The sequence below is a fragment of the Myotis brandtii genome, unplaced genomic scaffold (assembly GCF_000412655.1).
Source record: "Myotis brandtii unplaced genomic scaffold, ASM41265v1 scaffold529, whole genome shotgun sequence".
Classification (NCBI taxonomy): Eukaryota; Metazoa; Chordata; class Mammalia; order Chiroptera; family Vespertilionidae; genus Myotis; species Myotis brandtii.
In genome coordinates this window covers 688459-703659 of record NW_005369934.1, presented here as the reverse complement: position 1 = coordinate 703659, position 15201 = coordinate 688459, and the positions used below count along the sequence as shown (strand labels likewise).

Sequence of the window (15201 nt, the reverse complement as noted above, 5' to 3'; positions counted from 1 at the left end):
ACTTCAGTTCTTGTCATTCTCCTGGTAAGTTCATCTGGTTGGATATGCTACCTTCTCTCGGGTATTTTGCCCCCGGGGTTAAAGCATGCTAGAGACTTATTAGACTGCACTATGGCCTTTTACAGCCTGAGGAGTCCATACTAACGACAACCACTAGCGTAGGTGTGTCTTAAAGAGAAACGCAAGGAGCTGGCCTCTCTACCTGCTGTGGCCCTCCTTGGAAGGTCCCCATTGTCTGCCCCTTTGGTTCACAAAACGCCACAGCAGCTGCTAAAGAAGACATGCCCTGTTCCCAATGGCCAGGCTCCAGCCACAGTGGCATCTGTGTGATTTCAGATATAGTTCTTACAGTTACGCAAGACATTCCCACTGTCCACACAGTGTTGTGGAGGGAGTTCCTAGAGAATGAGGTTCCTGTTCTCGTGTGGGTCCAGACCCCTGGAGTTGTGAGCTGTGCTTCAGCACGTGAGGGAGGGGTTCTGACGGGAGTGATTTTGCTACAGTGTGGGCTTTGTAGCCTAAAAGATTTAGTTTAAAAAATCCTAATTCCACCACTTACCATCTGAGTGGTTAGGGTAATTTATTTCTCTCTGAACTTCCTGTATTAACCATGCATTTCCTTTTTTGTTTAATTTCAGAGAGGAAGGGAGAGGGAGAGAGGGATGGAGACATCAGTGATGAGAGAGAATCATTGATTGGCTGCTTCCTACACACCCCCTCATAGGGATTGAGCCCACAACCCAGGCATGTGCCCTTGACCAGTATTGAACCCAGGACCCTTCAGTTCGCAGGCCGACGCTCTATCCACTGAGCCAAACCAGCTAGGGCTAATCATGTATTTCTGAGGCTCTAGCTTCTGGGGCCTCCCTGACTCTGGAGAAACTGCCCCTCCCGGGACTAGCAAATTCCCAGAGATGGTGAACAACTCGCCTTCTCAAAGGTGAGCCAATCCAGAGCCCAAACCCCAACCACCTCCTTGACAGGGCTCTCATACTCTAGGTCACTGTCTCCCTGCCCTACTCATTTAAGGGCCAGGTACCAGACAGCTAGGGACAGCACCTACGCCCTGAGACCTCCTGCTGAAATTATCCCAGCTCCCCAAGTCCTAGCCTGCTTACCCTGCCTTGCCCATTTCTTCCCACAGAAACCACACTGAAGCCTCACCTGTCTCCTGGCCAAGCCTAGTGCTGCCCTGTGTGGGCTTGCGGCAGGGCATGCCCCGCCTCCTGGGGCTTATCACAAACTGTCTTTTCAGTGGCAATTGTCTCCCACCCGTGGGCTTCACCATACCTGAATAATTATACAACCCACATTTTAAAACACCTCCAGTTCTGCATCTGTATGAGGATTAGCCCAAATTTATAAGCCATCTAGCCTGGTACGTTGCAAACAGTAGATGCTTAATAAACGGTTGCTATTATCAATCAACACGGCGTAAGCTATCATTTGAAACAAGATTGTTCTTATAAACATTTCAGATTTCTGAGATCCTCGCTAGAACAGTAGATGCTTCGTTTATGAGTTCCCAATTCTCTTTGATTGCAGAACCCAACTGTAAAAGATCTTATTGGCTTTGGTCTTCAAGTAGCCAAAGGCATGAAATATCTCGCAAGCAAAAAGTTTGTCCACAGAGACTTGGCTGCAAGGAACTGTATGTAAGTATAAGAATCTCTGTGCCCACAGTCCAAATGAAGTGAAAAGGAGGACTTTGTTTCCCCTCATTTTCATGCAAAAGTCCTTTATTTCCGTTACAGTTTTAAATCCACATGTAAGCACTGGAGATGTAGGAGGGGCTTTCAGCCTCTGTCAAATGGAGAATGTAAAAGGGATTCTCCAGAGTGGGTCTTAACAGCTGCTCTGTGCTTTCCCCTTTTTTTTCCTTCCCAAAAGTAGGCCTCAGTGTTGTGGTTTCACACTGCATTAGTGTTGGGAGGTAGAATTTGATCTTCAGCCTTTTACAGTGAAAAGAAGAGGGCTGATAACACCAATACCAACATATTGTCACTTCCCAAGAGTGGATTTGAAGTCAGCCTGCAGAAGCCCTACTAAAAATGGCATTTGAGAATGAATTCAAAGAACTTTATTTGTGTCTGGCTGCCTGGGCTATATAATATGGCAGTCAACAGTGTGTAATCCATTCAGCGCTTTCCCTTGCATAGCGCTGATTCATGACTTACAGTGTATGTGAAGGAGAGAGCTGTGCTCTTCATTTCCTACCTTGGTCTTGGTCACTGTGACAACATAAAAGCCCACTTAAACAAAGGGACACACAGCCTCAGGGAGCGGAAATTGATTTTGTTGAAACTTGCTGTTTTTCTCAGATGCTTTACTATGTGCCCTGTTTCTCTATTATCTTAGTGGTGGGATATATAAGTTTTATCTACTATCCTAGCCCATTTGAGAATGAAAAAGTAAGATCACAGGGCCTGGTCATGTCTCCCCTATAAACCTAATCGGTAATAAGTTGACAAGTGGTTATTGGCGATTACTTTGGTTACTCAGTTGGCATACTTGATTTAGCTACCAAGGATATCGGGAGGGGGGCCCAATTTTACTACTTCAGATCTACGAAAGCAAAACGAAGTTTCTTATGTAACATCACTCATGATCTCTTTCCTAGGCTTGTTGAGTTTGTCATGTAAATGTCAAGCACTTTTACTCAAGAATTCCATTGTAATCTAGTGTTAGTCGGTTGAGGCTGGAAGAAGCCTCCCAGTAGAAGTTCAGGATTTGTGGATTTCCAACACAGAAGCCACTTGTTCTGTAGATATTCAGCGTCACAGTAAATGATTCTGTTTCAGCCACCAGTAATAATATTTGTCCTTTCTGTAGGCTAGATGAAAAATTCACTGTCAAGGTTGCTGATTTTGGTCTTGCCAGAGACATGTATGATAAAGAATACTACAGTGTACACAACAAAACAGGTGCAAAACTGCCAGTGAAGTGGATGGCTTTAGAAAGTCTTCAGACTCAGAAGTTTACCACCAAGTCAGATGTGGTAACGTATTATTGATCACCCCTGACCTTCTCCTCTTTTACTTTCATACCCAAATTTTTTCAGTAGTTTTATGGCTACTTAATTTATTTTAAAGAAAAGAAACTTTTAACATCACTAATTTCAATTTTTTTTCTAAGCAAAAGTGCTCGATTATCTAATGCACTCATAGTGTTACAAGTGGAAATGGGGTATCCACTGGTGGAAATGGGGGATCACCTTCCCCACCGGGTGCTCAGGGTCGGGTCCTTACCTTATCTTGAGAAAAAGAATTTTCTGAGACTCACATGGGAGAATGAGTGCGTTTTATTTGTGTGGAATTATATCCCTCGGTATCCAACGTCCCATTTCCCTTAATCAGTCCTGGAAAAGGTGCAGCTGGGGATTCAGCAGAGCTGGAAGCAAAGCCACAGTCCAGAGTTTCCATTCCATTGGTGAGGCTGGTCCGGTTTAACATCAGGCTAGTTGCATTCCATTAGTCCATTGTGTGTGGTGTCCTAGGCCATGGGCCATGTGGGCAAATGCAGGAGCATGGAGTCAGGTGCAACACACCGAGGGGCAAGAGAGAGAACTCCTTTGTTTAGGACCGTAAGTATATCAAATCTGCACCCCCTCCTGCTTGTGGTGGTCACACCTACCCTGGCTAATGCCCTGTTCCCAGGTGTGACTGACAAACACGCACCTTCCCTATGTCACCCAGACTTTACTGGGCATGTGTCTATTTGACGTTCCCTTTGTTCCTTTCCGCTTAATTAGTAACCAGGATCATTGCAACAGTATCAATAGTATGTTTTTATAATTCATTTATTCAAAAACATTTGTCTGGCAGATGCTAGATCCTTATGAAGCCCAGAGCTAGACCAAGTGTGAACCCTGTTCTCTGGAAGCTTTAGCTCAGCAGAGAAGACAAGGCGTGTCCATCAAAAACTCACACAAAGTAGACTGGGATTAGCCCGGCCACTCAAAGCTCACAACTTCATGGCAGCAAGAATTCCACCTTGAGAGATCTGGAAGCTATAACTGAGGCAGGTCTGGCAATGAAGTCATCATTCATGCACCTAGCTAGAAACACGCTCTCCTTTATTTGCCACGGTCATCCTCCTCTCACAGAGCCAGCTTTGAAAGGCATGCACCTGAATACTGACACTCACCTGGAGAGCCACATGCCCTTCCACCTGGAGGAAAGGACAGTGCTTGAAATTGTTACAGAAGAGAAAGAGTTCATCCACCTGGTGCTAGCAGAGCCAAGCACTAGATCCGTAGAACTGCAGTGTAGAAATACTTGGCTATTTTATTATGGACTAGAGGCGTAGTGCACGAAATTCGTACATGGGTGGGGTCCCTAGGCCTGGCCAGCAATCAGGGCCTATGAGGGCCATCTTGCCCAGTCCCAATCGGGGCCAGGCCAGCTGAAGCCTGCCGGATGGGGCCTGTTGGACGAGGGGAGGGACCGCGTGGGAGGTTTGCTGGCCTGGGGGGAGGGACCGGGAGAGGTTGGCTGGCTGTGGGAGTGCATTGATCACCAGGGGGCAGCTCCTGCATTGGGTGTCTGCCCCCTGGTGGTCAGTGCGTGTCATAGTGACTGGTCGACCGGTTGTTTCAGTTCGGTCGTAACGGTCGCTTAGGCCTAGATAGATAGATAGATAGATAGATAGACAGACAGACAGACAGACAGATAGATAGATAGATAGATAGATAGATAGATAGATGGTACCATCCAGGAGAACAGGAAGCAAATACTCAAAAGCCAAAACTCACTGATAGCATGTAGGTTACAGATTATATAGGGCAAATCTCAAGATACTGTGAGTTAGGAGGTTTGGGGTCATGCTGGAAGCTAATTGGTTGGAGGTAAGGTAATAGTAAAAAATCATTTCTTTAGGTCTTAAAGACAGTTCTGAAGTCTGCTCCTATGTCCCTCTGTCTGGTTTCTTGGGGAAGTAGCCAGGGAGTGGTTCCACCTTAGAGCCTAGGAACTGAAACATAATATAGGTGAAAATGTTATCTTTAGCCTGCAAGAAGTCCAGACCTTGTGATCATTAATCAGGTCTAGGTTATTGTCTTCTGCTGCCTCAGGGGTTGCTGATTATCCAGAGAAAGGCTAGGTCTCTAAAGGGTATAGAAAGAAAAAGAAATATGATTTCTAGAGCTAGGATTTAAAGCTAAATTTAATCAAAGGGCCCTCGGTTTCAATTCCTCCCTCTTCCCCCCCCCCCATTTTATTTTTTTAATCATTTCTCAATCTTGAGGAAGAAGGGGGAAGGACCTCTCTTACTGCTTCCTGCTGAAAGGGGGCAGAGTTCAGGATTAGAAGAGTGAAACTATTTTACATTTAATTGAAAATATTTTTTAGCTTCCGGATTACCATGAATAGTCTGTATGACCATAATGTTTGCTTTTTTCCCTGCTTTGTAGGTTAAAAACATCTCATAATATCTTATCTGGGGCAGAACAATATAGAAAAACTTTGTCATTTTTGATAGTTTGATATAGAACCAACCTCTAATTCTGTATTAGCTTAGTGTGGCTTCTTAAATTAACTTACTCTATTAAATCTACTTTAATCTTATTCAGCTTAATCATACATAAAATTTTCTTTCTCAGGGTTCCTTTTCCACAAAACTTCTACAACTTTCCTAGTCCCTCTTAGTTTGTCTCTTCTTACTCAATTTGAAACAACCAACCTTTTTTTAGGACAAGCCACTTTCTACTAGTGCCCCAAAAATGTATTTCCATGCCTAATGCCTTTCTTCCTAAAAACTCACATCATTTCCTTCCATATTAATTAAAAATTCATAACCCTTAGAACCTCAATTCTAAGGTAAAATGTAAGTAATTAGCATTTTTTAGATTGGCAAATTTATTAATCTATTTCATAACCTTTAGAAACATAGGTTCTTTTACTGGCAAAGCACAAAATGTTTTTATTAACAGATCTAAATGTATCATTTAGTTTCTCTTTAATGAGAGGTCAATAGTGGGTAAACTTAGACTTGTTTAGCAATTACTGTTTCAGTATTTTATGTTATTTGGAAATTTATAGATATTCAATAATTTTTATCATTTAACTTAGTAAAACCCTAAAGCTTCAAGTTACAAAGAGATTTAGAAAACTATTTAAGTGCACATACAATACAAGGTGTGGCAAAAGGTGGTTTAGAGTTGTTTGTATGGAAAATAATACAATCATTTATAAATAATAATACAAGAATAAACTCTGTGTTTCGTGTACTCACAACTGTAAGCCTACTTTTGCTCCCACCCTGTATAATTATTGCTAAAGAGTTACAGAAAAGAAACTTCTTATACCATTACACTTAATTTACTTGCTCCTAACAATTAAGTTTAGATTACTTATGAAAATTTTATTATACCAAGTTTTTCTTTGTGTGTTTTTTTTTTGCTGACAAATTTTGCAACATAGAAAACATGAACTTATTTGACTGATAAACCCAGGTGGAATAAAAGTATTACTTAATAGTGATGATTTTGGCCCAGCAGGCGTGACTCGGTGGTTGAGCATCGACCTGGAACCAGGAGGACACAAAGTGGAGTTATGAGAATAAATTGAGAAAAACGTCTTCATACTAGATCATAGAGGTCCTTGGAAAGCAAGCTAGGGAGTCTGGACCATACAGTTACGTGGCTACCAGCAGCACCATAACCAGGATATAGAACAGGTGCTGCTTTGTGGTCAGCCCCACCTACCTGGAAACCACTGGTCTGTCTTCTGTGTCTAGTTTTACCTTTCCTAGAATGTCATCAAGTCGTCTTTGAGTCTGTCTCCTTTCACTTCGCATAATGCGCTTAAGGGTCATGCATGTTTTGTCAGTAGTATCAATGTATCAGTAGTTCATTTCTTTTTTTATTGTAAAAAAACACAACAAAAAATCGATCATCTTTAAGTGTGCAGTACAATAATGTGAATTACATGCACATTGTTATGCAACAGATCTCTTCATCTTGTAAAACTGAAATTCTATATCCTCTGAACAACTTCCCATTTTCCCCTCCCCTCACCCTCTTTGGCAACCACCATTCTACTTTCTGTTTCTAAGAGTTTGGCTACTGTAGGTCCCTCATGTAAGTAGAATCATGTATTATTTATCTTGTTGTGACTGGCTTATATCACTTAGTATAATGTCCTCGAAGTTCATCCAGGTTGTAGCACATGACAGGATGTCCTTCTTTCTTTTCAAGGGTAAATAATATTCCATTGTATGAATGTACCACATTTCCTTTGTCCATCTGTCAATGGACATTTAGGTTTCTTCCATTTCTTGGCTATTGGAATAATGCTGCTTTGAACATGGGTGTGCAAGTATCTCTTCAAGGTCCTTTTTCAGTTCTTTTGGTTATATACCCAGAAATGAGATTACTTGACCGTATGGTAGTTCTATCTTTAATGTTTTAAGGGCCCTTCATACTGTTTTTCGTAGAGTGATTCACTCCTTTTTATTTCTGAGTGGTATTGCATTGTACAAATGTACCACATTTTGTTTACACATTTATCATCTGAAGGACATTTGGGTTTGTTCCAGTTTTAGGCAGTTACTTACATGTAATTATAACTGCCTTAACATTTGCTTAAAGGTTTTTGTGTGAACATAATTTTTATTTCTTTTGGGTAAATATCTAGAAGTAGGATTACTGGGTTTTAAGATAAGTGTTATATTTAACGTTATGAGAAACTGCCACCTGTTTTTCCACACAGGCTGTATCATTTTATATTCTTAACAGTAATATATAAGTTTCAGATCAGCATTCTTACCACCACTTGCCATTGTCAGTTTTGGGGGTTTTAGCTATTCGAATAGATTATAGTGGTGTCTCATTTTCTTTTTCATCTGCATTTGCCTATGGCTAATGATGTTGAGCATCTTTTCATGTACTTGTTTGACATTCTTATACCTCTGTTAGTAAAGTGCCTACTCAAAACTTTTGCCCATTTTTTTAAGTCTTAGAACTTATTTTCTGGTGTGTTTTTTTAATTGGGTTATTTTTTATTAGTGAACTAGGGAGCCAGTGCACGAATTCATGCACTTTGAAAGGAACTGTGGGCTGCGAGGCTGCAGTAGGCAGAGGGGTGGATCTCAGCCCATCCTCTGTGCCCCCGCCCGGCCCCTTCTGCCACGGCCCCAGTCCTCTGTCTGCCGGCAGCCCCACTCCCACTGCCACTGCTCCCACACACTGATGGTGCCAGCCCCGCTTGCACCCTCTGGTGGTGTGGAGTGATTGGGGCCGGTGCCAGCAGTGGGTGCGAGCGGGGCTGGCACCATCAGTGGGTGCGATCACCCCTCAGGAGCAGGGGGAGGTGGAGAAGCCCTCAGGGGCGATCAGGGCTGGCAGCCGCCGCTCACACCTGCTGATGGTGCCAAGCGATCGGGACTGGCTCTGGGCACCGGCAGCACGTGCAAGCACCAGGTGGGATCACAGTGTGTGGGAGCAAAGAATTTTCAGTAACCACCAGAGGCTCACCCCGATGACAGCCTGCCTTGGTCTGGAGCCCCCACTCACCTGCTCCACCAGCCCACCACGACCAACACCTGCCAGGTTCTGCACACGCCCCCTGGTGGCCAGCACACATCATAGCAACCAGTTGTTCGGTTCTGGTTGTTCTGCCGTTCCATCTATTTGCATATTAGCTTTTATTATATAGGATTATTGAAATTTTTTTCTAGCATGTAGCTTTTCTTTTCATTATTTTACTATCTTTCAAAGAGTAGAAGTTTAAATTTTATTGAAAAGTTATCAATTTACCCATTTTTTAATCAGTTGTGGTTTTTCACAAATTGAGTTGTATCTCAAATTGACCTAATCTTGAATGCACAAATTTGGCTGTCCCCACTTAGTTACCTCATGAGTGACCCTTTCTATAATTTTTTGCAGCTTATAACAATCCCTCACATCTAATAACTGCTTTGATCTTTATTGTTTTGATGAAGTTGGGCAGAGATTCTTCAGATGAGCTCACTTCTGGTGCTCAGATGTTCAGAGTGGCTTGACTGTTTACACAGTAAGCGTGAATGATAGAGTTTTCCTGTCTTAAAACTGAAACTGACTTGTTCCCATCACTCCTGATGCACACTCATTTACACCTCCCTCCCCCTCTCTCTGTCTCCCCTCCCCTCATCTTCTCTCTTGGTCAACATCATGCTCCTTCACTGCCCCTCCCCTCCTCATCCTGTCAGTCCAAAGCTGTCAAGGGGGAGGGCTTTTCCCGGCAACTGCTATTCTCTCTCCTCTCATGTCCCATGAGTCCTCCAACTCTCCTCTGAATCCAAATTATTGCTCAGAAATTTACCAACTCTGTCCCCTTTTTTGTGAATTTGCCTTCAGACAACCCTATAGCCTAGGCCAGTGGTCGGCAAACTGCGGCTTGCGAGCCACATGCGGCTCTTTGGCCCCTTGAGTGTGGGTCTTCCACAGAATACCACCTGCGGGCCCGCACGTACAGTGTGATTGAAACTTCATGGCCCATGCGCAGAAGTCAATATTTTGTGGAAGAGCCACATTCAATGGGCCAAAGAGCCGCATGTGGCTCGCGAGCCGCAGTTTGCCGACCACTGGCCTAGGCTATTGGTTAGGAGACCTTGTCATAGACAAGTAATCAGCCTCTCAGAACTTTGGTTTCCTCATCCTTAAAGCACCTTTAGTCCTGGCCGGTGTGGCTCAGTTGATTGAGCATCATCCCATGCATCAAGAGACCTGGATTCCAGTCAGGGCACATGCTTGGGTTTCGGGCTCGATCCCCAGTAGGGGGCATTGCAGGAGACAGCCAATCAATGTTTCACTTTCACATCGATGTTTCTCTCCCTTTCCCTTCCTCTGTCTCTAAATATCAATAATAAAAACTTTCTTTTTTTAAAAAAAAAGCATCTATAAAATCAATTACATTACAGGTTTATAAGAGGGTTATTACGAGGATAAGATAATCATTTTTTTAAATATATTTTATTGATTTTTTAAAAAGAGGAAGGGAGAGGGATAGAGAAGTAGAAACATTGATGAGAGAGAAACATCAATCAGCTGCCTCCTGCATACCCCCTACTGGGGATGTGCCTGCAACCAAGGTACATGCCCTTGACTGGAATTGAACCTGGGACCCTTCAGTCCGCAGGCCAACGCTCCATCCACTGAGCCAAACCAGTTAGGGCAAGATAATCATTTTTTTAAAGGGCATGATGCTCATGCCCAGCTCATTATATGACACACACCATCTCCCACCACCCTAATTTAGAAGTTCAGTCTCATAGGCTTCCGTGTTGCAGTATGCAGTAGTATCCCTCACCTCTTCTTGTTCAGAAAACTGGTCTCCACCTTATGACTCAGCTTCTCCTATTTGTCTAAAGCAGGGGTCCTCAAACTACGGCCCGCGAGCCACATGCAAATACAAATATTGTATTTGTTCCCGTTTTGTTTTTTTACTTCAAAATAAGATATGTGCAGTGTGCATAGGAATTTGTTCATAGTTTTTTTTTAAACTATAGTCTGGCCCTCCAACGGTCTGAGGGACAGTGAACTGGCCCCCTGTTTAAAAAGTTTGAGGACCCCTGGTCTAAAGCATAGTGTTTACAAGATGCGATCTCCTGGAGCTCAACTCCAGTCATGTCCCATCAATTTCACTTTCCCCATTCAAAACCCCACAGCATGGTTCCCTTTCAGCCTTATCTGTCCCTCCTCCCTTCACCAATTCCACACACCAAGCAGTGACTATTACATTTATAGTTCAATAAAAACACGTGTGCTCTCACCCCTTGGCCCACTCCTTCTACAGGGTACACTCTCTCTGCCCTCCTGTTACAATTACCTATAAAAAAAATTCTCCCTTGCTTTCAACACCCACTTTACTATCACTTTCTTCCTGGAGCCTCTCAGTTCCCCACTATTATCTAACTTTTCACAACATTTATGCCTCTTTTCTATTATTGCTCCATTGTTATATTTTATTGTTCTACATGATAGTTAATTGCATAATATTCTTAACCCTGTTTAATCAGCCTTGGGGCTTATCCAGCAACTTGGGGAGTAACCAACTTGTGCATCTCATGAGTCAGTAGATACTTGTTAAATTGATTTCAATTTTAATGCAAATTTTGGAACTTGAAGGTTAACACAATTAAGTTGTCAGAAGGAACTCATAAGATTTGCAGGCTTTGAAAACTTTGATTTTGAAAGGCTGCAGAAGATAGCAAAGTTATCTAGCTCCCACCTGGGAAGAAGTTTGCTTGCTCTGTTTGGATTAAGGCTGTCAGTGGCCTTCAAGGTTCTTGCTCTTGGGCAAAAGGAAAGAGCCATTAATGGAGATTTGTATCAGCAATTCAAGTATCTACCTGGTTTCTTTCTTTTGGCCACAGTGTTCAAAGACATGCTTTATTCTCGTTCTTGCTGAATATTATGAGCTACACTTGCTTCTCGGTGTCCTGTTCTCCTACTCCACCTGTCCTGTCTGTATTCTCCTTCTCCAAGCTTCTTTTTTCTCAGAGCCTCACTTCTCTCCACACGTGCCTCTTGGTCTGTGAGTGTCCAGGAAGTGTTGCTAAGCAACGACTGATTCCCTGGGTCTTCCGCCCAGAGGTGACCTGCACATGCTGACTTACTCTCATTGTGTCACTCTCACCTTGGCACATGTCCAGGAGGAGGTAAATGTATGACCTGATGTATTATTCCAAGTATAGTGCTTTAAATCAAGAAATTGCATATTTAGTCAAGTTCAGTAGACCAACCAAGAGCCAAGAACTTGTAGATGTTCATCCCAACGTGAATTAAGACTTGTTAGAGAATTTTAGCAAGTCACTTAACCTCTCCATGTCCCTGCGATCTTCCTGTAAAGTATTGATAGAGCTGTTTTTATTAATCTATTCTTTTAATGTTTCAAGTTACAGGTATTTTATTGGGATTAGTTTTCAATAGCCTTGTTGCTTAGCAGTTTTATTACTTGTGATTTTTAATATGGATTTTTACTTAGATCTTCTCTTTTAACATTAACTTTTAGGTATGGTTACATTCTTGACTATTTACGTTCACTTGAAAGTCCCACAAATTTAAATTTTGGAAGGCTTACTTTTCTCCTTTTACTAATAATCTGAACGTGTACTGAAGCCATTGAAAAGAGAAGGACAAAAACCTGTTAAAGCTTTGCCTTTACAAGAGTGAACTTAGAAAGCCTACTTTACTTGAGTACAGATGAAATCTTAATCACCATGTGAACTTCAGATATTCTTTTTGAAAACTTTATATTTACTTGTAACTAAACTTTATCCAATTCTGGTTTAAACAAATCATAAAATGTATAGCTTACTAATTGCCTTTAAGGAAATGTTTGCCCCAAACAGCACGTGTATTGAGAACACTAAACCAAGTTTCGTTATCAAGACCTACTGATTGCCTTTCATATTTGTGTAGTCATACTTCTCACCTGGATTCTCTCTTCCACTGTCTGACTAGTGGTCCTTTGGTGTGCTCCTCTGGGAACTGATGACAAGAGGGGCACCACCCTATCCTGACGTCAACACCTTTGATATAACAGTTTACTTGTTGCAAGGCAGAAGGCTCTTACAACCCGAATACTGCCCAGATCCCTTGTGAGTAAGAATTTCAAAAGAATCTTCTGTAGCTCTTATAATCTTTACTTTTACACAAATGCTTGTCTCCAACGTATCTCTCACAGCACTTCTTCCTTTCTGACACAGGTATGAAGTGATGCTAAAATGCTGGCATCCCAAAGCTGAAATGCGCCCAACCTTTTCTGAACTGGTCTCCAAGATATCAGTGATATTCTCTACTTTCATTGGGGAACACTATGTCCATGTGAATTCTACTTATGTGAATATCAACAATGGTTCTCCATACCCCTCTCTGTTGTCATCTCAAGATAAAGTTGATGGCGAGGGAGACACATGATGGATGAATACGCCATCAGCCCCCTTCTGATAAACATCATAGAACTGTTCAAGCAACGGTCCACACCACGACCAATACTTTTTCACTGCCTGGGCATTGAAAGGCCACCAGAGATTTTTTGCTTTTGCCAAAATTGTGCTATTATAGGACCTTATATTGTTCTTTTAAATGACTGGATTTTGAGGAATTTGTCATCTGACAAAGCATCAGAGCCAGAAACTTGGTCCCATAGGCCAATGACCAAGGGCAACCCTGCAGCTTTGAGGACGCTCCTGTCGCATTCAGGCCAAAACCTGAATTCTAGGTTGAAGTTTTAAAAATCAGGATCCAACCTGATTTCATGCAGGGAATTGAGGCAGTCAGTTCGGAGGCCTTCTTGATCACCGAAAATTCAGAAGTGGTAATGCCCAGGGAGCCGGGGACCAGACCACTCATTTAGAATTTCAAAGAGATTTCATGTGTTACATAGTCACTAACATATGTTATTACTGATGTTGGGCAAACATTCCCTTTTACGTTTTTGCATACACATTCCTTTTATTGAAGAAATGTCCATAGGCAATGCAGGATACAAAATGTGTTTAATAGGGACAATTATGTATTGTATATACATAGATGATGGCATTAAGAAGGTTTTCATAAAATAGTTTGGTAATAATGAAATATTTGTTATTTAAAAATCAGCTGCTTAAAAAAATCAACTGTTTGAAAATGATACTGTTCTGATCTAATGAATGTGGACATTTAGATGTTTTTGTCTGCATTTTTTTTTAATGCCAACTGAAAATAAAGCAAGTACTTTGTGATAATAAGTGTTTTTAAAGGTAACTTAGCATGTTTTTAAAGCAAAATACATCTGTCTAAAAGGTTTATTGGTTCCAATCTGCCTCCTATCTAGGGCAAAGAAATGACCAATGGACTGGAAATATTAGCCTCATTTTCAAGTGGCAGCTTCTATCCCACAAACACATAGAGACAATAAAACTTTTGGGGAGTCCAGTTTTTGCATTAGGACATGTTCTGTGTTAAGCAAAAAGTATTTTAGAAAAAAAGGGGGGGCAGTTGTAAGTTCTGGCTATTTCACCTGGATAAATAACGGTCACTCTGGGTGGGACTCTCATGCTGTTTTGTTTTGTGAGATTTTGTGCTTACTACTGTATAGTGCATATGGCACAGGATACTCTAACTGGTCTTCTCTGTGTAAACATTTTAAATATTCTATTTTTATAAAAATGTTTATTTTTAATGATATAAGAAAACTTTCGTTAGGCCACAAAAATACTGCACTGTGAACATTTCAGAAAAGGCATGTCAGACTTGGATTAATAATAATGGCATGGTTTTAAATGGCTGTAAACAATGATAACGAAATGTGCTGATTGCCAGTACACCCCACCCTCATTACATCACACAGCAAGCTACGAAGAGGGTGTTACACTGAACCCAGTAGTAGAGTTGAGCTGTTGTTGCAAGGGAGTGATTACAATCAAAAGCTCTTTGACGATGGAACTTACCAGAAGACACAAGGAATCGTACTGCAGAGATATTTCAATCTAAATATTCCTATTTTAAAAGTGTCAAGAGTAATACTAGTTCACAGAGTACTGTAAATCTACTTTGTGGAAAGAAATATCTCTACCAATGTCAAGAAAACGAATGCATCAAGAACACGCAGAACTTGTGGAAACAACCCATCACCAAGTCTACACACCTTATATGCTTGAGAAAGCTGTAATGTGAAAATCGTGTTTGCTATTTACAAATGTGTCCTTAGGTTAATGTGTCTGGACAGATTGTGGGAGTGATTCTAAGAATTAGATTACTTGTCACTGCCTATACCTGCAGTTGAGCTGATGGTACTTTGTATGTTAGTAGTTATTGTTCTGATAACTCATACAATTGAAAATAAAGCGGTGTATCATCTTGTAAACTGCGATGTGCTTATTGCTATTCATGCTTGATTACCTACATTTACATAATGGCAGGAAGCCTACAATTGATTTCACCTGGCTGCATCAAGCTCCTCCATATGAGAGCCTTAATCAAGTTAATGCACGGGCAGCTGAAAAGCATTCGCATCTCTGAATCTCTGGAAGTCTCTGTCTTTTTAAGGACGCTTTGCCCTGAGTTGCCAAATTACCTACGTTTCTCTGACAAATTTTGAACTGCTAGAGCATGTTGCTCCTACTTTCGCATGATGCTCTTCTCCAGCAACGTGCATTTTTGGGCCACAGGATGTGACAGTGGAGCTGCAACTCCATAGTTGGCCCAGAGATACCTATTTGGGAGTTGGAGGAGAGAGA

General features: G+C 41.8%; 1 protein-coding gene across 1 annotated transcript in view; it reads left to right on the top strand.

The window, feature by feature from the left end:
• Positions 1–14828, top strand: part of MET (MET proto-oncogene, receptor tyrosine kinase) — a 153231-nt gene extending 138403 nt beyond the window's left edge. The window contains exons 18-21 of the mRNA XM_005877701.2: positions 1546–1655; positions 2833–2998; positions 12443–12579; positions 12688–14828. Coding sequence (XP_005877763.1) covers positions 1546–1655; positions 2833–2998; positions 12443–12579; positions 12688–12898 — 624 coding nt within the window. The 3' untranslated portion in view covers positions 12899–14828. The remainder of the gene's footprint in view (positions 1–1545; positions 1656–2832; positions 2999–12442; positions 12580–12687) is intronic.
• The last annotated feature ends 373 nt before the right edge of the window (positions 14829–15201 follow it).